Here is a 25,058-nt window from a genome sequence, read left to right on the forward strand (position 1 = left end):
GCCAGCACTTGCAGGGAGATGGCCCAGGCTGGGTGCACACCGAAAGCCATGCTGTCCACCCTGCCTTTACTGTCAATAGGAGCAATGAATTGATGCCAGACTCAGTGACACAGGAGTCTCTCCAGACAAGCGTGGCTATTTAAGGGACAGGTCTGGGGGCCATCCTCGAGACCCAAGGGGGTGGCACTTAGGAGCTGGCCCTGCTGTCCTCTCTAAGACCCACCAGCTCCATGAAGCCACAGCCTCCCTCCCACCACCCCCATTCCGTCAGGAAGCGACGCTTTTGGAAAACCACTTCCTGTGTTAAAGCCACTTCATGAAAGGAGAATTTCAGCCAGGCAGATGAGCAAACTCCATGCAGAGGTCTGGGGGTAGAAATCACTTTAGACCTCCCCTCCGCTTGAACATTCATATGTACACACACACACGCACACACATGCACACATGCACACACATACACACATGAATCCAGGATATCTTTGAGTGATTCTGAAATAGAAAAGTGCAATGAATGGCTTGAGTCTTTGAGGTGGGGCAGAAGGGGCCGGGGGAAAGGAAGTAGGTTCCGGTGACTGCAGGTAGATAAGCCTTGAGGATCTCAGCCCTGCCCTCTCCCACCGGCTGTCCCTCCCGAGTCTGTGTGAGAACAGTGTCGGGGTCCAGGCCCTGGCTGACCAGATGCGGACCGTAAGCGGCTGCAGGGCTCAGCTTATCTCGGCGGAGCTAGGAAGTGTGACTGAAAAGGGAAACCCTGAGACGGCGACCACAGGCCAGTCACGGGAAGGCCTGGTGTCCAGACCGAGAACAGGAGCAGAAAAGAAGAACCAGTCTCTGGAGCTATTTTGGTAGATTTTTCCAGAGCTTTGTTAACCCTATTCTAGCTACTGTCAGGGCAGGCACAGAGCTGGTGGAGTTGATTCTGTGTCTGTGGCCTGGAAGGATGGCTGACTTCTCTTCCACGGCCCTGACACACGTGGCTGGCCACAGCCTGGACCAGAGAGCCCCTTTCTCCCTGGGGAGACCCGAAGTGTCCAGCATCTGAGGCTATCCTGGCAGGCACTGGAGAAGGGTCCCACCTGAGCCCATCCACTCGGGGACTGCCCATAAAGCACCTGCACCCCAGTGAGCACCTTCCAGGCACCCCACAAGGCTGGGGCCCTTCTTCGAGGCCTGGCAGTGCCTCAGCTGTGACAATGCTCAGCCAGACGCCAGCTCTCGAACCCCACTCCCATCCCATCTGCTGGCCTCCGGCTCCCCTCCACCCTGTCTTCTTCCACAGATGGAATGTGGGAGATAATTCCTAGGAAAATGAAAGGATCAAGACACTAACTTTACTAATATCAATTTCAGAAAGAGAAAGAGGCAAAGAAAATATCCAATAAATGATACGAGAATATGTTCAAGAACTGGCTCAGGAAACGGGAAGCAGTCGGAGGAACAGCAGATGACTTGGCAGAGACTCAGAAGAATGAACCCAAGCCCCTGCACGGCTGAGGAGGGGGTGCCGACGAGAAGCGCATCCAGACGGCAGGAGCTCGAGGGCATCGGGTAGCCCAATGGAATTGATGAGGGTGGCAGAAAGAAGCCATCAGACCTCCAGGTCCTCCACCCCCACCACCAACCCTAAGCAGTCAGGTGGCTCCCTCCCCACCTTCAACAGAAGAGTTGAGTTTTCTTTTCTGAAGAAACAGACCCAGGGAGGTTCCAGAACAGAGGCACAGAGGATGGCAAGAATGAGATGCCCAACACAATAAAGGGATTCAGGGAAATTCCAAATATAGACCCCCCAGGAAACTTCTCCTGACACAGTTAATTAGAAATATGTTTAGTTTAGGAACACATCAGGCTTGTGGCCCCCTAGGAACAGACTAGAGGGCCCTTGTCTGGAGAAAACAAAAAAGCAGGAAAAACTCAATAGGAGGATCTGAAGATAAAGTCAAAATCTCCAAAAGCCAAAAAAAAAAAAAAAAAAATTTTTTAAATAGGAAGAATAAAACATGAAATTAAGGGCTCAATGAAAGGTCATCATTGGAAAAGAGACCAGAGACAATGGAAGGAAAAAAAGTTACCAAAATGATGATAATAATAATAACAACATAAGACCATTTCCTGGAACTACAGATTTCCAGATTATAAGGCTCCACAAAGAATTCACACAATGAATGAACTCGCCTCTGCCCCCAAAGCCCCGGACTGAAGAGTTTTAGAATACTAGTGATGAAAAGATCCTGACCAGGTGGAGTGGCTCACACCTGGAATCCCAGCACTTTGGGAGGCTGAGGAGAGAGGATTTCTTTTTTTAAAATTAATTAATTAATTAATTTTTTTTTTTTGAGACGGAGTCTCACTCTGTCACCCAGGCTGGAGTGCGGTGGTGCGATCTCGGCTCACTGCAAGCTCCACCTCCCGGGCTCACGCCATTCTCCTTCCTCAGCCTCTCGAGTAGCTGGGACTACAGGCGCCCACCACCACGCCCGGCTAATTTTTTGTATTTTTGGTAGAGACGGGGTTTCACTGTGTTAGCCAGGATGGTCTCGATCTCCTGACCTCGTGATCCGCCCGCCTCGGCCTCCCAAAGTGCTGGGATTACAGGCGTGAGCCACCGCACCTGGCCGGAGAGAGGATTGCTTAGGAATGAAAATTTCTTTTCATTCCTAAGCAACATGGTGAGACTGCTTAAACCCAGGAGGTCCAGGCTGCAAAGAGCCATGACCTCACTATATTCCAACCTGGGTGACAGAGTGAGACCCTGTCTCAAAAAGAAAAGAAAATTGCTGGGCGTGGTAGTTCACACCTGTAATCCCAACACTTAGGAAGGCCAGGGCATGTGGATCACCTGAGGTCAGGAGTTTGAGATCAGCCTGACCAATATGGCGAAACCCCGTCTCTATTAAAAATACAAAATTAGCTGGGTGTGGTGCAGGGCGCCTGTAATCCCAGCTACTTGGGAGGCTGAGGCAGGAGAATCACTTGAATCTGGAAGACAGAGGTTGCAGTGAGCTGAGATCATACCATTGCACTCCAGCCTGGGCAACAAGAGCAAAACTCCATCAAAAAAAGAAAGAAAGAGAGAGGGAGAGAAAGAGAGAGGGAGGGAGGGAGGGAAGGGGAAAAATAGAAAAGGAAAGAAAAGAAAATAGATCCTGTACTATCCCGGAGAGGGAAAAAAAGAAAAAAAAAACAGAACAGTTTACATATAAATTACTGATTCTCAACAAAAGTAGAAGACTAAGAGACGATGTCTTCAAACTTCTAAGTGTGTTTCACCCCAGAATTCTACGATCTGTCAGATTTTCAGTAAAGTAGGAGAGTAGGGGAAAAAATAACATTTCCACTCAACAAGGTCTTTACATATCTACCTGCCAGACCCCCTTCTCTGGAAGCTATTGCCGGCTGTGTTTTGGGCTCTTCTCTTGTGAGTCATTCTGGAGGGAAGAAGTCATTCTCGTGTGCTGTTCCCAAAATGAGGGAATGACTCAGGAGAGAAGAGGACTTGGATCCAGGAAATGGAATGCCTTCGTCCTCCAAAGAGGAAGGACGTTCACCATGTGTCAGGCATGGGTCTAGACTCTCGGAGACAGTGGGGAAGAAGAGGCCCCCCACTCCCAGATCCCAGAAGACAAACCACACAGAAGATGGGCAAGTAAATGACATGGATACGCAAAGTTGGTGTTAAAACAACAGAGGCGAGAGTGGGATTTGTATCGACCCCTCAACTGCCTTAGTTGATGGAGAGAGAAAAATCCTCCCATGGTCTCCCTGCTGGAACAGATGTGATAAGTTTGACTGTGAAATCCAGTTAGGTTAAGTGCACAACAGAGGATTAAAAACAACTGGCCAGGCGTGGTTGGTGTCTCACGTCTGTAGTCCCAGGACTTCGAAAGGCCGAGGCGGGCGGATCATCTGAGGTCAGCAGTTTGAGACCAGCCTCGCCAACATGGTGAAACTCCTTCTCTATTAAAAATACAAAACTTAGCCAGGCGTGGTGGCACACGTCTGTAATCCCAGCTACTCGGTAGGCTAAGGCAGAAGAATCACTTGAACACAGGAGGCAGAGTGTGCGGTGAGCAGAGATCGTGCCACTGCACTCCAGCCTGGGCGACAAGAGCAAAACTCCGTCTCAAAAACAAAAACAAAAACAAAAACAAGCAAAGAAGGAAATTCAGTTAAGCAACTTCTCCCGGTGCCTATGCTGCCCCACACTTTCTGTAGTAATTTAGAGCTTACTGCCTGGTTTTACTTCCTAGGCAGTGGGACTCACTAGGGAACTCCTGGAGTCAGAAATGGGGCTCTGAATTCTTTTTTTGTTGTTGTTGAAACAGGGTCTCATTTTGTCACCCAGGCAGGAGTTCAGTGGCACAATCATACCTCACTCCAGCCTTGACCTCCCCAGGCAACTACAGGCACAACCCATCATGTCTAGCTAACTTTTTTTTTTTTTTTTTGGTATTTTTTTGTAGAGACAAGGTCTCACCATGTTGCTCAGGCTGGTCTCAAACTTCTGGGCTCAAGTGATCTACCCACCTCGACCTCCCAAAGTGTTAGAATTACAGGCGTGAGCCACTGTGCCCAGCCTCGGGCGAGCTGCTGCTTAGCCACTCAGATCATATCCCTGCATCTTCCAATGGGAACAATGACTCACACTGGAGCCCAAACACTCCAGGCCAAACACCCCAGGTGTCACCAATGCCTCCACCCAATCTGCATTCTCAGGCAGTGACGGGAGGGTGGCATTCACTGCACCAAAGCAATTGCCGGGTGCATTCCAGGCTTAAGGACACAGACTTTCAAGAAGTCCTATGCTGGGCCGAGCGCAGTGGCTCACACCTGTAATCCTAGCTTTTTGGAAGGCCAAGACAGGCGGATCACTTGAGGTCAGAAGTTCGAGACCAGCCTGGCAAACATGGTGAAACCCTGTCTCTACTCAAAATACAAAAATTAGCCAAGCATGGTAGCACACGCTTGTAATCCCAGCTACTAGGGAGGCTGAGGCAGGAGAATCGCTTGAACCCAGGAGGAGGAGCTGCAGTGAGCCAAGATCGCACCACTGTACTCCCACCTGGGCAACAGAGTCACATCCTGTCTCAAAAAAAGAAAAGAAGTCCTGTGCTGGATGTCAGGGGTACAGGCAGGGAAAGGGACTGCCCGTTCTGGAAGCTCTCTCTTTAGGATGTGGACAGGGCAGAGCAACCCAACACCAGACCTGCCTGACCTGAATGGCTGGAAGCGGCACATCGAAAGTTTGACCCCTCCTTCCAACCACTCCACTGAAGTCCTGTAGGGGCTTTCCCAGTCCCGCTCACCTTGGCACCCAGGTCCCCAGGTGTGGCTGCCCTGTCAGCCTGAAGCACAGCACAGCGGCCTCCCCCTCAAACATGCCACTCATCCCTTGTGGTCTTCCCTCAGCTCTTCTCACCAGCCCTGCCTGCCCACACACTGTCCCTGCTCCCGGGAACGCCCTCCCGATCTCAATGCCAAGTCTCAGCTAAAAAGCCACTTCCCCTGGATTCCTCCCCGTTGCCCCTGCCTTGCTCCCACGACACAAGCGCTCCCCATCTCTATACTCATCGCACTTGCACAGGCTTGCTCCGCTCGAGGCGCCCTTTCCCCGGAGCCGCTCACCTGTCTGTCCCTGGGCTGCCTCCTGTTCAGTGCCAGGCACCAAGCAGGCACTTCACAAAGATTTGGGGAATTCAACTGAATGGAGGCACAGAGCAGCATGGTGGTGCAGTCAACGGGTGACTTCAGGGAGCTGGTTCAAGTCCTAGCTCTGCCATGGTGCAGGGACCTCACTTCCATGTCTACACAGCAGGGGCGGACCGGCCCACGCACAGGCCCCTCCTACCTCTAATACTCAAAAGAATAAGGCAGGGGAATAGACATCTGTTTGCTTGCTTGACTCTGAGCTAGGATTTTATGGTGAGGCGGGTCGCAGCAGTGGCACAGTCTAGCATTTATCGATGGTGGTCCCCGGGCCCTGTCCTCGGTGCTGGGGACAAAGGACAAAGACGAGGCTCTTGTTCTGAAGGCCCTCAGCTTGAATCCTAGCATTCCAAAGCATCTCCCACAACCTGCTTCTCACCTTCCCCTGAGACCCCTCTCCACCCAGGAGGCTCTGGCCAATGTCATCCAGAGGAGACCGTGAGGAGAGAAGAAGTCAGAAAGCCAAACCCAAGGGCCACGCCCAGCAATGGCTTTCTAGGTGGGCCTGGGAAATTCAAGTCAAAGAGAATCCATCTTAGAATCCTCCCTTGCCACCTCCGGAGAGGAAGGTGGCAGAGAAAAGGCCGTGCTGTGCCATCTGGGGGGATGTGTGTCTGCGCCCTGAAAGGCCTGTGAATAAACCCATGATGTACATTTTCCAAGCAGTTGTCTGCAAACGCCTCACAGCTCCTGGCCCATGGATTCCAGCTTTTGGAGACGAAGGCTCAAAAACTGGAAACTCACAAGCCGCATCTGCCCGTGGGTATGTTTTGTTTGGCAGGCAAGGTTTTAAATTTTTTTAAAATTAGTTCCAACATTTAAAAATCATCTGGTTTCACATAAGGATCCAAATGTCCAGCTTCTTTAGAAAAACAGGCAGCACTAGGTAGAATATAAGAGATGCCTTGGGAAGAAAGGCCCCAGGGTCCCAAGGCAAGCAAAGATCTAGGAGATCGCCATCAGTAAGTTGGCGGAGACAGAACCTGAAGCAAGGGAAGCCCAGACAGCCACAGGCCCTAAACCACCAGCCGCAGCCTGTGCAGGCAGACAGAATGTCCTTAGCTGGACACCAGTCCCCAACACTCCCTCCAGCCTCACACTAGGAGCCTCCTTCATTCACATGACTTACTGGCTCCTGCAGCCAGCAGCCTCTTAGAAAGATGCAGGGCCAGGCCTCATAAACCCACCCAGGGCACAGGCCTCCTTCCCCATAATCTCATCTACCCTCCCTTATACCCAACCAGCTGACACTGGGAATGAAGGCAAAGAGGATGCATCTACCCAGGAGAACAGTCAGAGACTTTCTCCACAGGATGCTTGCCAACTATGGGACGCTCAGTACGACATATTGAATAATTGACAATCCCTCTGATGCACCTTGTGCTTTTATCATTACGCATCTACGTATCGTTTTACCATGTCCAAAAATGATAACATGTCAAAATCTGGGGGAAACACCCTCATAACTTCTGAAGAAAAAAATTCTATGCAATGAGGAACTCTAAATGACATAAATTGTTATTTTTATTTTAAATATTGTCCATTTGAACAGCTCCATTTAAAAATGGGTTAACTCGCCCTTTTAAAAAGATTAATATTTGATCAACACAAGATACCTAATCTGAAGCTTAAATCTTCCCCCAAAACTAATATGAATCGGGGATCTTTAGGCAACTTCAGAATCTATTGGAAAGGCAGTTGTAACTTTGTAAGGAAAGGGAAAAAAATTATCAAGAAAGTGATTACAGAGTAGAGGAAATACCTGTGTCTTATCTTGCATTTTCTTAAAATCTTCACATGCTAGCCAAAACAAAACATTTTCTTCACTGAATTCTTTCTTTAAAAATTCCTGTGGATACAAAGAAAAAGAGTCACATAGTATTCTACTTCTAAAAAAAAATAATAAAACAAATGGCATTTCCCTTCAAAGACTGATTTGGCAAAATTCAACAGAGGAACATGGTCCAATTACCCATCGAAAACTCCACTCTGAAAAGCAAATGAGTATGTTTAATGTTAAAGCTGTAATTTCATATGCATTTGACCTTAATGGTTTTGATGTTGTAAAGAAGAGTACAAATGAAGCAGGAATTTACTCACATTTCTAAGCTGACAATAAATTACCAAAAAGTAAATTCAAGTGGAAGATATATTGGTTCCCTCCAGAGAGTGTTTAAACAAAGTACATGCCTCTAAACTCAGGCTCTTTTTTTTTTTTTTTTAAACAAAAGAAAAGAAAACACATTAAGCATGTGTAAAGACACCATGACACAACTATTTTAAGTTGGAATTATGTGTGTTTTCTTACAGCTGATCTTGGGCAGTCCATGGCACCGCCAGCTCCTCTGCTGTGCAGAGACCTCCTGAGTTGCAAACAGTGGCCTGGTGACCAGGAACTAGAAGCCTAGTACCACATGCCACTCCCTCCCTGGGAGCCCCAACAGGGGACCAACTGCATGAGGACTCATCCTATTCCTGACCCAAGACTTAAAGACAGAAGTGACCAGGACTCATTCTTGAAATACACACGTGGTCTTCCATTTGGCACTGGGGGCTTCTGCTGGTCAGAAAAGTTATTTCTAGATAGCATCGACAGTTCCCCATCCATCAGCCCTGCTCTCGGAGGTCCCTTTGCCAAGTTCGCATTGCCAGTCTCTCTCAGTCTGTCAACAATGCATTCTGAGAATCCTCCAAGCCGGAGAGAAAAAGCCTTCACATCAGAGAGACCCAGAGCTGGGAATTCCTCATACAGACTCCACCAGTGGGCACGGTACCTTCTCTCTCCTCCCACCCTGTACCCCTCCCACCTCACTACACAAAAACCAGAAACAGGCTGCCCATCTGTGACAGCGTTGCCAACACAGTCATGACAGATGAGAAAGTCTCACCCTCAAGCTGGGATTAACAGTACTAAACTCTTAAGCTGGCATAGAGAGTGCTAAGCTGATACACAATGCTGAACTGGCCTGCTTCTCCCCTGCGTGCATCAGAACTTCCGCACACACGGCATCCATCCCGATTAACGATGAAAAAGACAAACCCTAAATCTTTTCACGCCTTCCGGGTCTTCCAGTAGATTCTCCAGGGATGCCGCCCATTTGGCTGTGCTCTTGAGGCTCTGGTGGCTGCTGCTGGAGCTACCATCGCTGTCGTGGATGTCTGCAAAGCAAAGTTCAGATTGCACATGTGGCCAAAATACACTGTCATTTTAAGAAATCTGCATGCAGTGGTCGGTACTGCCATCACCATCACGGCTGACATAAACCAAGTTATGTCTCAGGCTCTGTTCTAGGTGCTTAACATGATGGACTCATTCTTGTCACACAACCCTGTAAGGCAGGCACTACTATTTCCTCCATTTTACAGATGGGGTAAACTGAGGCTCAGAGGGATGAAGGGACCTGCCATTTCCCACCAAATCCTTCCCCTACTCTCGTGTCCACTGGCCAATTCGGAGGCAGCCCTCAAGTCGCCCTCAAACCCTCCTCCCAGAGAACCATGATTCAACAGCAACTGCTTCCCCATAGTGCTTTGTGCACAGACTTACAATTATGATGCTCTGTTGTGACTATTTACATGACTGACTCCCACTAGTCTGAAGGCTCCTATATGTCCTCATCTTGTACCTCTAGCACCTAGTTCATTACCTGGCATAGAGATTAAAAAACTCATTGCAGGATTGGACCCACATGATGGTGCAAAATGTCAGAGGGTTGCCAGAATACTCAGGCATCAAGATAAATGTCATTTCAGGCAATAGCTTTGTTTGTTTGTTTGTTTGTTTGTTTTTGACAGAGTCTCACTCTGTCACCCAGTCTGGAGTGCAGTGGCACAATCTCGGCTCACTGCAACCTCTGCCTCCCAGATTCAAGCAATTCTCCTGCCTCAGCCTCTCGAATAGCTGGGATTATAGGCGATTAGCAACACGCCCAACTAATTTTTGTACTCTTAATAGAGACAGGGTTTCACCATGTTGGCCAGGCTGGTCTCGAACTCTTGACCTCAGGTGATCCGCCCACCTCAGCATCCCAAAGTGCTGGGATTACAGGCATAAGCCACCGCGCCCGGTTCCTCAGGCAATACTTTTTTAAAAAATCAAAATTTGTGCTAAAAAAATCCAGATGAACAAAATACCCAAATTTTCCAAATTTTAAATAAAGACAGGATCAGTTATATTGATTTTTCCTTTTGCTTCAGGGTCCAATATGGCTCAGCATTACACTGTTATTTTTTCCTGACTTTATTTAAACTTCAGATATTTTGTTCATCACGGATGTTTTTGCATTCATTTTGATCTTTTAAAACACTGCATTAAATGTCATTTATAGGCTGGGTGCCCTGGCTCACACCAGTAATCGCAGCACTTTGGGAGGCCAAGGCAGGCAGATCACCAGAGGTCAGGAGTGAAACCTCATCTCTACTAAAAATACAAAAATTAGTTGGGTGTGGTGGCACGCACCTGTAATCCCAGCTCCTTGGGAGGCTGAGGCAGGAGAAATGCTTGAACCCAGGAAGCGGAGGTTGCAGCGAGCCAAGATCACGCCACTGCACTCCAGCCTGGGCGACAGAGCAAGATTCCATCTAAAAATAATGATAATAAATACATAAATAAATATCATTTATCCTGATGCCTGAGGTTTTTGGCAACCCTCTTACATTTTGGTACACAGAGAAAATGGATGAAAACTCTTTGCATCTGCACATCTTCCACTGCACTCTCTGACTCAAGACACTGAGAAGTCTCCTGTGGGGGATGGGGAATCTCCAAATAACACACTTCAGCTGCTTCTCTGCCTGCGGGAGGAGGGAACAATGAAAGCATGCTTCATTCTATGGCATGTGATCCCTTCCTGGAGTCAAGGAAGAACCATGGAATGTCACTTCAGATGGGGCCAGGTTCAAAACCCAGTTTCCTGGCCAGGCACGGTGGCTGACGCCTGTAATCCCAGCACTTTAGGGGGCTGAGACGAGTGGATCACTTGAGGTCAGGAGTTCAAGACCAGCCTGGCCAACATGGTGAAACCCCGTCTCTACTAAATATACAAAAATTAGCCGGGTGTGGTGGTGGGTGCCTATAGTCCCAGCTACTTGGGAGGCAAGGCAGGGGAATCACTTGAACCTGGGAGGCAGAGGTTGCACTGAGCCAAGGTCGTGCCACTGCACTCCAGCCTGGGTGACAAGAGGGAAACTCCGACTCAAACGAAACAAAACAAAACAAAACCAGTTTCCCCGATTCAAAACTATAGGATCTTGGGCAAAATCTTGTGTATATTTGAAAATCATCCCCCATCTCTTGGGTTATCATAAGGATTCAAAAATGGAAGCACATTAGGCACCTAGCAGCACACCTGGGACACAGTAGACGCTCAACAAATGTGAGTTCCTTTCTCCCCATCCCTAAAATAGCCATCTATCAAGCAAACTACTTCCATAACTAACACTTTTTCCCCACTGACTTTTTTTTTTTAAACTAGAGACATATTTCTATAAAAAAAAAAGTTTGAATCTAGGAGAAAATAAACTTTTAATTAAGAAATCAGCAAGGCCGGGCGTGGTGGCTCACTCCTATAATTCCAGCACTTTTGGAGGCCGAGGCAGGCAGATCACAAGGTCAAGAGATCGAGACCATCATGGCCAAAATGGTGAAACCCTGTTTCTACTAAAAATACAAAAATTAGCCAGGCATGGTGGTGGATGCCTGTAATCCCAGCTACTTGGGATGCTAAGGCAGGAGAATTGCTTGAACCCGGGAGGCGGAGGTTGCGGTGAGCTGAGATCGCGCCACTGCACTCCAGCCTGGTGACAGAGCAAGACTCTGTCTCAATAAATAAATAAATAAATAAATCAGCAAAGCAAATCACTTGTACATGATATTTTTTTTAAAAACAAAGTCTCCTAAATATTAATTGCTGCAAACAGCTAGGGGGCCACACAGCTAAAAATGGTTTTGGAGAAAATCTGTATCAGAGCACACTGGACTTACTTAATAGTGACAGCTCCTGTGATCTCTGATGGGGGGTGAAAATACACGTTGATTTCTTGATCCCTTGGGATTCCGAATCCAAGCACTTGGGGAAACTACCAGGATTTCAGACATTCACCAGATGATATGAGCTAAATTAGAACCAGGCTGGCTGGGCACAGTGGCTCACGCCTATAATCCAAACACCTTGGGAGGCTGAGACAGGAGGATGGCTTGATCTCAGGAGTTCAAGACCAGCCTGAGCAACATAGTGGGACCCCATCCCTATAAAATATTTAAAAACTAGGCTGGGCACGGTGGTTCACACCTATAACCCCAGCATTTCGGGAGGCCCAGGTGGGCAGATCGCTCAAGCTCAGGTGTTCAAGACCAGCCTGGGCAACATAGAGAAATCCTGTGTGTACAAAAAATACAAAACTTAGCTGGGCATAGTGGCATGCGCCTTTAGTCCCAGCTATTGGACAGACTGAGGTGGGAGGATAGCTTGAGCCCAAGAGTTCAAGGCTGCAGTGATCCATGATTGGGCCACTGTACTTCAGCCTGGATGACAGACCCTGTCTTAATCAATCAATCAATCATCAATAAAGCAGAAACTCAGAAACCCGGCAGGGACCATGCTTCAATGCTCATTGGCAATAGAGTACATAAGAGAATTATTTGGGGCAAATCCTTTCCTCTAACCATGAAGCAAACTCACTTAAACACATCACCAAATGGAGCTGATGCTTTTCTAAAGTGACCCTGCAGTTCGTGGATATTAAATTTGTTCCCTGTTCTCTTTGTAAATGCCGCAGTGGCAAGCTCCTGAACACTGAGTTTCTTCCCAACAAAGTATAAATCCAATTAAAAGATCATTATTACAAGAAATTTCTGCAGCAGGGTTCATTCTGCCAAGCATTCCACTAATTTACTCTTCTGCTCTTTGCCCAGAGAATACAGTTTGACAATTTACTCCATTTCCCCAGCAGATCTTCTCTTAAGTAAATAAATCTAGAGACACAAGTTCACTGTTCCAGGAACAATCTAGGCAGCTGCAAATTTCTCTTGCCATGGCAGAACCACTTTGGCCATAAGTTTTCAACCTTGGTCTGAAAGGATTCCAAAACTCTGGACACTCTTTTCCATAATAAACCAGACCATGTTTGAGTTTTCACTGTCACACCGTCTTGCAAATAAATACACACAGTAGATTACCATTTAGCCAACAGAGTGTCTGAGAGTTAAGAGAGTTGACCTCACTGTTAGACAATCGCCAACCCCCACCCTTTATTTCATACTCTAATCATTTTTGCATATTAGGTTTGTGTGTCTGTTTTCATTTGAACAAAAAGTTTTCCAACTCAAAGCACACTAATGTGGTCCAACCCCACCTCCCCCACCACCTCATTCTATAGACTGGGAAGCAAAAATCCAGAAGATAAAATGGCCTAGCCAAGGTGATGCAGCTAATGAATCACGGGATGGACCCAATACGGGGACCTATGTGGGACATCAGCTGTCCTCACCAGGGCCATGTCTGCAGAATCCCAGGGCTCCTGGGAACACAGTTAGAAAACCGATGGGCCCTTCCATTCCACTGTCTCCTGGGCTAACATCTCCCTTATATCACATGTCATGAAATACATTTACAATGGACACTATTACAGAAGAGCATGGAATTTTCAGGGGCGGGTCAGAAAGTACACCGAGATGGAGTTGCTCTTTATAGCCATGGGTATTGGTTTTCTGGCTTTGGTGCTCTAGATAAAGAGTAATTCCTTCTTGCTTTTGCCCACTTTCTGTCCCCATAAGTGGCATAGAAGATCCTTCTATCTGAGATACCCACTCTCTATCTGTCATAAGTTTTTATTTTCTCCAGAAATGTTGGTTTGAATTTTTCTAAGACTTCCTGATTGTCTTTTGAGTTGAAGGCTTTTGGCTATTGCACCCCACCCTTCTAAAATCCATCTTGACTGATATCAGTATAGACAGATCTTGATGAGACAGCATTTGCAAACTCCACTCACCGAGTGGCATCTCTCTTTTCCAAGTCGCTATCCCCAGCCTCCAATATGACTGAGCAGACAGGGATAGCCCTTAGGCCGAGGGCACTTCTGCAACTCAGGGTCCCCTGCCCAGGGGACACACTAAGTAATAAATTCCTAAGCCATCTCAGCTCACTTTAAATGTTACGACCTGCCCGCCCCCGCCCACCGGTGGGGTGGCTCATGCCTGTAATACCAGCACTTTGGGAGGCCAAGGCAGGCTGATTGCTGGAGCTCAGGAGTTCAAGACCAGCCTGGGCAATATGGCAAACTCCCGTCTCCACAAAAAATACAAAAATTAGGCCAGGCATGGCGACTCACACCAGCACTTTGGGAGGATGAGGTGGGCAGATCACGAAGTCAGGAGTTCGAGACCAGCCTGGCCAACATGGTGAAACCCTATCTCTACCAAAGATACAAAAAATTAGCCTGGTGTGGTGGTGCACACCTGTAATCCCAGCTACTCAGGAGGCTGAGGCAGGAGAATTGCTTGAACCCAGGAGGTGGAAATTGCAGTGAGCCGAGATGGCGCCATTGCACTGCAGCCTGGGTGACAGGGCAAGACTATGTCTCAAACAAAACAAAACAAAAACAAACAAACAAAAAACCACAAAAATTAGGTGGGCATTGTGGTGTGGGCCTGTAGTCCTAGCTATTCAGGAGGCTGAGGTGGAAGGATCGCTCGAGCCCAGGAAGCAGAAACTACAATGAGCTGATACTGCATCACTGCACTCCAGCCTGGGTGGCAGAGCCAGACGCTGTCTCAATAAAACAAAAAAACAAACAAAATCATAAAAAAAGAAAAGAGGCCCAGCGCAGTGGCTCATGCCTATAATGCCAGCACTTTGGGAGGCTGAGGCTGACAGATCACAAGGTCAGGAGTTCAAGACCTGCCTGGCCAACATGGAACACAAAAATTAGTTGGGCGTGGTGGCACGCACTGGTAATCCTAGCTACTCAGGAGGCTGAGGCAGGAGAATTGCTTGAACCCGGGAGGCGGAGGTTGCAGTGAGCTGAGATTGCACCACTGAACTCCAGCCTGGGTGACAGAGAGACTCCGTCTCAGGGAAAAAAAAAAAAGAAAAAAATGTTACAACCAAGGGGGAAGGGGAAGCAGGTTAAAGTAAGTAAATACATACATACATGCATACATACATACATACATAAATGTTACAACCAGTCTAGTAATATTAGAAGAAATAAATACTCTTTCTCAATAGCAAAACAGGTTTACTTCTGAACTTAAGAATAAAGCAAAACCAAGATTTCCCAGGTGCCCAACTACTGGTACCTGGATCCACAAAGTTCCAATATTCTTCTATCCCTTTTCATTGATAAAAGCTTCCGATTCAGACAGATTACACAAGAAAGCAGGACTGATATGAATAGGTGGAAAAAATGTCAAGCATGTTCTCCAGCAGTTTTACGATCTCTCCAGCTAGGGAAGACCTGCCTGTGATATTTGTTTGTTTCAATTTTATCATGCTGTTTGATTTTTGTTGTCATTGTTTACTTCAGCTGTAAAACATTTTTGCAATAAAAGTTTTGAATAAAACTTTTGAATAAAAGTTTTTGGTGTTTTGTTTTCTTAGCTTCTAGGCTCTTTAAATCATTTTAGATCTTCAAATTTTTTGCATGCAAAATGCATATTTTTCAGCAAATTTATTTTCAGACTAATCTGTCATTAGCTAATAATAATGGTTAATACTTCAAATAGGCCAGGCATGGTGGCTCACACCTGTAATCCCAGCACTTTGGGAGGCTGAGGTGGGTGGATCACTTGAGGCCAGGCATTCAAGACCAGCCTGGGCAATATGGCAAAATCATGTCTCTACAAAAAATACAAAAATTAGCCAGGTGTGGTGGTGCACTCCTGTAATCCCCAGCTACACGGGAGGCTAAGACAGGAGAATCACCTGAACCTGGAAGGCAGAGGTTGCAGTGAGCTGAGATTACACCACTGCACTCCAACCTGGGCAACAGAAAAAGAATCTATCTTTAAAAAAAAAAAAAAAAAAGGCTAGGCGCTGCAGCTCATGCCTGTAATCCCAGCACTTTGGGAGGCTGAGGCAGGCGGATCATGAGGTCAGGAGTTCAAGACCAGCCTGGCCAACACGGTGAAACCCCGTCTCTACCAAAAATATAAAATTAGCCGGGTGTGGTGGTGGTGGCCTATAGTCCCAGCTACTTGGGAGGCTAAGGCAGAAGAATCGCTTGAAACCAGGAGGCAGAGGTTGCAGTGAGCCGAGATTGTGCTACTACACTCCAGCCTAGATGACAGAGCGAGACTGTCTCAAAAAAAAAAAAAAAAAAAAGGTTGGCACAGTGGCTTATGCCTGTAATCCCAGCACTTTGAGAGGCCGGGCGGATCACGAGGTCAAGAGATCGAGACCATCCTGGCCAACATGATGAAACCCCATCTATACTAAAAATACAAAAAATTAGCCAGGTGTGGTGGTGCACGCCTGTAATTCCAGCTATTCGGGAGGCTGAAGCAGGAGGATTGCATGAACACGGGAGGCGGAGGTTGCAGTGAGCCGAGATCGTGCCACTGCACTCCAGCCTGGTGACAGAGCAAGACTCTGTCTCAAAAAAATAAAAAGAAAAAAGAAAAACTTGCAAATGATGTACAACGTGCTGGGTACTGTTCCAGGCTTTTACCTGAATTAAATAATTCAGTTCTCACAATAACCTACTGATGTGGTTATTTCCACTTTGCAGATGAAGAAACTGAGGCACAGTAACTCACAAGGGTCCCAGCTAGAAAATGGGAAATCATGGCCCAAACCCAGGTACTCCTGCTCCAGAGTACATGCTCTTTACCAAAGGCTCTACTGCCATTTTTAGTTTTTATATCTGCTGATCTTTGTACTCAAAGAGACCAGAACACAACAGCCTTTAAGAGACCAAGAACAATCACACTTTGGGGAAAAAACAGAAAACTGGGTAAGAGTCCAATCCATGCAGGAAAAAAAAAGTCACATAAGACCAGGTGGAATCATCTAGCACACAAACACAATGTATATCCGTTTTCCATTTATGCTTATGCTGCCCTATGTGGCTTCTGGCGTCAGTAAAAGCCATTATTTCAAGGATGGGTGAAGCATCACAGTGCAGATGGCTGGGGCTGGTTGCTTGGAGCTTATTTTATGATGCATTATTTATAGATGCTATGATGTCATATCTAACAGAGACCTTCTCCAGACATTAATTCCTTAGAAATCCATACTCAAAAGGCATCTGTAACACTCATCAGAGATGAATGCTCACAGCATGGATTTCTGCTGTTAATCTGCAGGAAGGTCTGTGTAATTATCCTGCATAGACAATTTCTCCAAGTCAAATAATATTTTAGTAATATCTCACTATCCAGTTTCCTCAACAGCAGAGTCAACTTACATCCTCAGAAGGTTTGTCCTAAGTACTCCCTCAAACTCACAGCCTATTAAACATTCAAGTCCAGGAAAAGGCAGAGATATTAACCCTAAATTCCAAAGTGGTTTGGTACAACTCACATGCACAGGCGTGCACCTTTAAAATACTCTATTTTGTAATGAAGTTTCAAAGAAAGTACACACCCCACAAAACTTATTTAAAACCTCTTGTCACCTATGCCACATCAAGTATATTACATTTTTTACAACGTCCTCCCAATTTGGAATCAGAGAGTCATTTTGTTACAACTGGTGATCTGTGTAAGGCTCCCGAGAAACTGGGTCATGGAAACATCGTATCTAAATATTACTTAAGTGTTTATCGGCTCCAGTATCTAGCTGCTGAGAATAACTACCCCGCCTGCATGCAATTCCCCTGCTGGGGAGATTTGATTGAACCGCAGTTAGCAGGAAATAACATCAAAAGTGAAAAAAGTTTTTCAATAATCATAGTAATAGCCAGCATCCAAGTCAGGAGAAGGAAAGCAGGTGACGGAGGGTTGGCTCCACTCAGAAAGGGCATCGTGGCGTTTGCACACGAGGGCACAGGCCTCACAGAAAGCCAAGTGTTCCTTTTGGCCCTTCCAAAGTCACCTGTGCACCTCTGTGTCCTCACAGCACATTCTTCCCAGCCCCTGCCCCACCCAGGGCCAAGGCGACTGCCGACATGGAAAGGGGTGGGGGCCATTCCTTACGTTCCATGCTCTGGGGTCCACCTGAGAAGTTCCACGAAGACCAACAATCCACTGCCTTCCCAGAGACGCCTTGTGTGAAAAAGGCAGAGACTGGAGGGCTCCCCAGCACCCTTGGGTCCGAAGAAAAAACAAGCCTCAACATCCTCTTTTAAGTGGACTAAACAACAGATGGCCACTGGTTTCCAGTTTCTACCAGAGGGAAGGAAATAAGAACGCCGAACTGTTATTTGTAGCCTCCCTAGACTCTCCACTTTCTAGGCAAAGGCCAGAAAAAAGAAAACGGCCCAGCAGCCCTAGCCTGAAAACAAGACCCTGTCATCGATTTTCTCCACTTCCAGAAGCCCCTGTGTGTCCTCTGGGGCCTCACATTTCTGCGTAAAGCTGCCCTCACTCTCCTACTCTGCTCAATCTGTCCTGCCCTCCCTGGAGGCAAAGTAAATGACTTTTTCCTCCAAGGTCAGTCAAGTGGATGGTGCATTTCTTGAAAGAAAGGGCTGCGTCTTCCGCAGGGTCAGCATGATGTCTGGTACTCAAGTATATATTTTATAGTGATAAATATTTGCTAAGGAATGAGCAAAGTCAGGCACCAGGCTAAGGGTAGAGGGCACAGAAAGGAGGATGGATAGCTATTAAAAATAGTTGAGGCCGGGCGTGGTGGTTCACGCCTGTAAACTCAGCACTTTGGGAGGCCGAGGGGGGCAGATCACCTGAGGTCAGGAGTTTGAGACCAGCCTGACCAGTGTGGAGAAACCTAAAAATACAAAATTAGCCGGCGTGGTGGTGCATGCCTATAATCCCAGTTATTCAGGAGGCTCAGGCAGGAGAATGGCTTGAACCCAGGAGGTAGAAGTTACAGTGAGCTGAGATCATGCCATTGCACTCCAGCCTGGGCAAGGAGAGTGAAACTCCGTCTCAAAAAAAAAAAAAAAAAGTTGACATTTACTGAGCACTTACAAGTCTCATCGAAACTTTACAACAATCCTTGGAAGTTGGTTTCCTCATGGGCCCCATTTTATACATCAGGAAACTGAGACACAGAGAGATAAAAAATTTGCTACAAAGAAGCAAGCAAGGAAGTGGATGAGCTGGGATTCAACCCCAGGTTGTCTGGCGGGAGAGAAAAACACAGAGAAAGATGCCAGAAATGAAAGGTGGGCCCATTTTCTCATGGAACTTAAAATGAATTGAGGAGAGGAGGCCAGACGTTCCCAGGTGGTCGCCTGCCCACAGTGCCACAGGCTGGTCAGAAGTCTTCTTCACTAGTCCACGCATAAACGAGAAGGAAGACAAGGAAATATTTACCAAGTGAGCTGTGCTGGTAGAGTAAGGACAGTCTTGGGTTGCTTGTTTTGTTTTTGCTTTGAAAAAGATCACAGTTCAGGACATATAAAAGGGAGTGTGGTGTAATAGTCTTCCTCACACCTCTGTCCCTCAGGTGCCCAGTGTCTCTCCCCAGGAGCGACAACCTCTAGAAGATTCTAGAGGATCTAGAATCCTCTAGATTCTAGAGGATCAGGACAGCTCTTTACCTGAGATTATATCTTTCCTACGATTGGGGGTGTTAAAATGTCCTTTTCTATGTGAAATGATAAAGGTGTTTGATGATTGCTTTGTTTGTTTCTAACGTCCTGACTAGAGAGAAGAAGGATGGGAGGAAAGAAGGGAGGGAGGGAGGAAAGGACAGAGGCAGGGAAGGAAAGGAGAGAGGGATGGAGGAAGGGAGGAAAGTTGTCAGCTCCACATTCATTCTCTAAATATATTTTAGCAAAGTCGCTAAATGGTTGTTGTGTTTAGGTGGCCGTGGACTTGGGTCCAAGACTTGAGTTCTCTGCCCCTTCTGCAATGGGTGGCTCCGGACAAGTCCCTGCCCCTTAGTGGCCTCTGCAGCCCTCCAGGGAGAAATGAAATGGTTCCCTCCTGCTCAGACAAGCTGCTCTGTCAAGTGCCAAGGGTGGGAGGCAGCGAGGCCTAGAAGGGTGGGTCTGCTGGAGCAGGGAGACCCAGGCTTTGGGACAGGACAAAGGACACCTGGGGGAGCAAAGGCACAGAGCAGGTATTGTCCAGTCCCTCCAGGGGTAGACTAGGGAGCAAGAAAAATGGGGCTGGGAAGGACTCGGTCAGATAAGTGGCCCCCCACTGGGCAGTGGGGCAGCGAGGTGGACCTGAGGGTGCTTAGCTGGGCTCTAAACAGATGGGAACTTGCTTGGAAGGGAAATTTTGTCCCCACAAGTCTGCAAGGGACTGTCTCACTCCAGCGGATGCCGCCTGACAGCTCTTATCAAGGGGCCACTGCTTCTGCCTGCCAGGGCCGCCTCCGCTCCTGCTGCCACCCCCGGGCTGCTGCAGCAAAGAGCTATCTGGGGGAAGCAGAAGAAACTTGGGGGCATAAATTTAGTGCAGTTTAAGCAGCAGGTTCCCAGAGCCCAGCGTCCGGGGACTCACTCAACCCAGGGAGGGAAGTGACTCACTTCACCCAGGAAGCCCTAGGAAATGGCCATGCCAGGCAGCTACATTTTCTAACCATGAAGAAAGGCGGCATCACATCAAATACAAATCAGCCAACGCAGATAAAACACAGTGAGCACCTCACACCCACCAGGCTATGGGCTGCACTAGGTGGTGACCAGAGCAGGTCCCAGAGGCTCAGCTGGCTCATGGGCTTGACCATACCTGTAGAAAACAACACCCCTCAGCCGGCACCTCTTTCCCCGCAGGCCTGGGCCAGTGATGTTCTGCAGAGAAAGTTGCCCCAGCTGCCAAGGCTACCCTGCAGCCGGGTTGTTAAAACAAAGACATTAAACTGCTATGCAAACTGTCATCTTTAAATAAAACAAGCCCAGCCATAAACTTAAAACTGTTCCCGGCCGGGCGCAGTGGCTCAAGCCTGTAATCCCAGCACTTTGGGAGGCCGAGACGGGCGGATCACGAGGTCAGGAGATCGAGACCATCCTGGCTAACACGGTGAAACCCCGTCTCTACTAAAAAATACAAAAAACTAGCCGGGCGAGGTGGCGGGCGCCTGTAGTCCCAGCTACTCGGGAGACTGAGGCAGGAGAATGGCGTGAACCTGGGAGGCGGAGCTTGCAGTGAGCTGAGATCCGGCCACTGCACTCCAGCCTGGGCGACAGAGCGAGACTCCGTCTCAAAAAAAAAAACTGTTCCCAAGGGTTTAATGGGATCCTGCATGACAGGCCCGAGGGGAAGGCCGATGCCTGCCTGGCAGGGTGGGAATTCCCCTGAGAGGTCACTCCTGGGTGCAGCTGCAGGGGTAGGGAGTCGGGTGGCTTCAGCTTGGCATCTCAGATGGGCATCTTTCAGTTACCAACAATGCAAGGTTGATAACTGGGCAGGGTGAGTGGACAGAATCCTGTTGGGGGACCCTCACATTTCACTGGCCTGAGAATTCCCTGGGGTGCTTGTCAAAGATGCACCCTACCCTCCCCCCTCCCTACCATCCCCAAGATTGAACCAGTGGGTCTGGGCGAGGCCCGAGAAGCTGGATTTTATCCAGGCCCTCCTGAACCCACAAGACGGGTGGAACACACTTTGAGTAAACCTCAGGAAGAAGAATAAGGAAATCCCACTCTGAACCTTGGAAGGTGGGGTTAGGAACTCCAAATCCTCCGCGGAAAGACAGTGTCTCCAGTGAGATTCTGCTGAAAGGTAGGAAGAGTGTAAAATAGAAAGTGCTGGGGGAGGCAGGACCACAACCAGGTCCAAATCAGGGGTCCTGCAGGAGCAGCTCCGGCTTTTGTAGAGCCTGAAGTTTATACAATTTGAGGATCCTCCTTAAGAAAAATAATTCAAAATTACAAAAAAAAAAAAAAAAATCAGTACATGGTCCCAAAAATCACTTGGCTGTCTTCTCAGTACCTCCGCCCCCAGGCCCAAACGACCCCTTTCTCACTAGGCTTCTTCTTTGCCCATGGCTTGGTGGTGATGACCAGTCAGGTAAGAACTTCTGTTATTTTCCATGATGGGGAAAGACCCTAGACCTACAATTCCAAAGAAAATCAGGCTATTGGAGTCAAGGCATCCAGTACCAATCCACGATGTTTAGTGGCTGATCTTTCTTTCTTCCTTCCTTCCTTCCTTCCTTCCTTCCTTCCTTCCTTCCTTCCTTTTCTTTGAGTCTCACTCTGTCACCCAGGGTGAAGTGCAGTGGCACAATCTAAGCTGACCGCGGCCTTAACCTCCCAGGCTCAAGTCATCCTCTCATCTCAGCCGTCTAAGGAGCTGGGACTATGGCACGCACCACCATGCCTGGCTAATTTTTTTATTTTTTATTTTTGTAGAGACGGGGTTTTGCCACGTTTCCCAGGCTTATCTGGAACTCCTGAGCTCAAGCAATTCTCCTGCCTCAGCCTCCCAAAGTACTAGGATCATAGGTGTGAGCCACTGCGCTCGGCCTGAGATTGCCTTTTTATCAATGATGTAACCACATTTCATGAGGCGTAAAATTTGTTGCCCTGAAACAATTTATTCCCTAAAACTGCATTCAGCCTTTTTGGAGTGCAACATGGCTACATGCAAAATCACCCCAAATCCATGTATCTCCCAGGATACAATGGTTGTATTTGTCAGTCTTCAACCCAAAAGTAATCTAAAGTAATAAGTAACGTGTACAGGGCTATTCATAGCAGCTCTATTTATAACAGGCAAAAGGGAGAAAAACTAATAATTATCACACATTTATTGAGTGCCACACATTGTACTAGGGGCTTCATATGGTTTTGAGTATTTAACCCCATGATCCCATGAAACCCACTTTGCAGATGGAGAAAGTGATTCAGAGGTGTGCTGGAAATCAGCTCTCCTGAGTCAAAACGAAGCCTTCATTTTTAGCTTGGTTGATTTTCATGATGTAAATATCCCATCATAACTACTTTCAAGCTCCCTAAGGTTTAGCAACCAGTTCCCAAACTTTTTGAATATTTAGTAACTGGCTCTTGCAAGCCAGTTTGAGCCAGTTCCAGCACATCATTGAAACGGAGGCACAGAAAGATTAGGTAATTTGCCCAGTGTTGCTGAATGACAGAGTCAAGGTTAGAACCAAGAGTTTAATTCGAGTCCAGGCTCTGAGCAGCGCTCCACAGGCCTGTGCCAACCACAGAGAATAGTTAACATTAACACCCACAAGGGAATTCTTTGACTCACATGCAACACAAAAAGGTTTACATGACCGCTAACGCTAATGGAGCACTTAGTACGTGCGGGGCAACAATGTAAGATCATTACAACAACCCTACGAAATCCTACATATTAAATACAATAATTTGCAAAACTTGATGGATGGGAGACAGGTTCCAATTAAGTGCTTAAAAAGGCGAGTAGCTACTGTTATTCCCATTTTGCAGACCCTTATTCTGCAGAGAGGTCCCACGGCTAGTGAATATGGCGAAGGTGAGATTCGGATCTAGCCAGTCTGGTCCCAGTCTCTAAACCACAATGTCCCTCATAAAGTATCAGGTAGCAGAAAGGAAATGCACCAACATGTTCCGACTCTGAGCGCCAAGCAGAAGTGAATCTCGGCGTGGGAAGCCCGGCAAAACCTCTGAACTCCAGAGTCAGGCGAACCTGGGTTTGAAAGCCTCCCCATCACCTGCTGGGTGTGACTGGGGCAAGTCACCTAACAGCGCCTGGCTTCCGTTCCCTTCTCGCGCACCAGGTTGTCCTAGGGGTGAAGGGAGAGTTCACCCAACGCAGTGGACAAAGCCCTTGGCGCACCCGAAGGCCTGTACAGGTCGTAGCTATTGTGATGAGCCAAAGGGTAGAAGGACCAGAATCAAGGGCATGGCTCCACCTTCACCGTGGGGTCTTTGTCCTATCAAGTTGCCCCAGATGGTGGCTCAGGCTGGCCCAGAGTGACAGCCAAGGCGAATCCTTCGTAACGTCAGAACTTCGCTGGCACGCACCGCAGAGGTGCCCTTCTCCATCCTGGGGTTCCGCCACCCTCGCGACCGCACCTTTTGGCTCCTTGCGGCAGAAGCGAAGGCCCCCGGCGCCCCAGGCCCAGGCGCCCAGTCGGATGCCTGGGTCCAGCCGTGCTCCCCCGGGCGCTCGGCACCCTTCCACCCACGCCCGCAACGGAGGCGGAGAGGGCCACTGAGGGAGAAGCCCGCGCGCCGTTCTGCTTTCGGAATCTGGAGCCCCATGTCACCTCCAAAGTTTGGGGAATTTGGGCGCTCCTTTTTCTCCCAGACCATCACTAAAAAGAAAACTGCGGCTGTTCCTCTTTCAGCCAAACTTCCTCCCCGGGGCGCCCGGAGGAGCTCTGCGCTCCCGTCGCAGCTGGGATAGCGAAGGTGCGGGACCCAGCGTGGAGAAGTGGTGCGGTCGGCCCGGGCTCCAGTCTAGGAGGTACCGCCGAGCCGCGCCCGAGCACAGGAGGGAGGGCAGGAGGCCGGGTGGGCGAAGCGGCGCCCCGACCCCCAGCCCGCGGGCCCCTGGAGCCGCTTACCTGACGGTGGCCGCTTCCTGCTCAGCCGGCTCACGGCGCGGTTGAACATCGCCGCGGGCGCCCCGGGAGGAAGCAAGAGCAACCCGGCTGCGCGGCGGCTGAGCCGGAGGAAGGCGAGGAGGAGGAGGAGGGCGAGGAGGAGGAGGAGGGCAAGGAGGAGGAGCGGGCTCAGCACCGCCCCGGAGCGCTAGGTCCCCGCCCGCCGCCCTCCTCCTAGCCAGGCGCCGCGTGGCGCGCTCCGTGCGCCCTGCCCGCCCCCGCCGGTGGGGGCTCGCGGTTCCGCTCCGGGGTGCCCGGGCGGGGCAGGGCAGCCCCGGGTGACCCCGATCGCCGGGAGTCTGTCCTGCGCCTGGGATGGGGTGCGCCGGCCCAGAGGGAGCCCGCGTCGCCGGGAACTTAGTGGCCCAGCAGAGGCGGTTAGCGCGTCCCGGGATCCCTGGCCCTCGCCCGAGATGCCGTTCCCGCCGACCCCGCCCAGCTTCAAGCTCCCGCGCCCATCGCGGTCTCCCGCCTTCTCCCTGCAGCCCCGGAGAAACGGGGCTCTCAGCGAGCCTTCGCGGGTGGCAGGCGGGGTCCCCTCCTGGGTCACAGGCCGGGAAGCCGAGACCTCGCTGTTCTGCAGAGTTCAGGCGCGACCCAGCCCGTGGCCTTTGCCTCCTCGTCACCAGGATCCCCGCCTGCCGGGGCCTGGCTGCTCCCCGACTTCGTGGGCGCTGCGCCTTCCCGCCCCGCGAATGCGTGTGGGGCGTCCCCAAGGCC

General features: G+C 48.9%; 1 protein-coding gene across 3 annotated transcripts in view; it reads right to left on the reverse strand.

Moving 5' to 3' along the window:
- The window catches only part of RGS10 (regulator of G protein signaling 10), a 42,452-nt gene extending 18,029 nt beyond the window's left edge, over positions 1-24,423 (reverse strand). For 2 of the 3 annotated variants that reach the window (XM_074002893.1, XM_065521484.2), the window contains exons 1-3: positions 17,840-17,924; positions 8,744-8,862; positions 7,466-7,552 (exon numbers count right to left, since the gene is read on the reverse strand). In XM_074002893.1, the coding sequence (XP_073858994.1) occupies positions 7,466-7,552; positions 8,744-8,862; positions 17,840-17,846 (213 nt within the window). In that variant the 5' untranslated portion in view covers positions 17,847-17,924. Of the gene's footprint in view, positions 1-7,465; positions 7,553-8,743; positions 8,863-17,839; positions 17,925-24,299 lie in introns of those variants that run through there. The other variant, XM_005566569.5, reaches the window with a different exon arrangement.
- Between the last annotated feature and the right edge of the window lie 635 nt (positions 24,424-25,058).

Source organism: Macaca fascicularis, chromosome 9 (genome assembly GCF_037993035.2).
Source record: "Macaca fascicularis isolate 582-1 chromosome 9, T2T-MFA8v1.1".
NCBI classification, from domain to species: domain Eukaryota; kingdom Metazoa; phylum Chordata; class Mammalia; order Primates; family Cercopithecidae; genus Macaca; species Macaca fascicularis.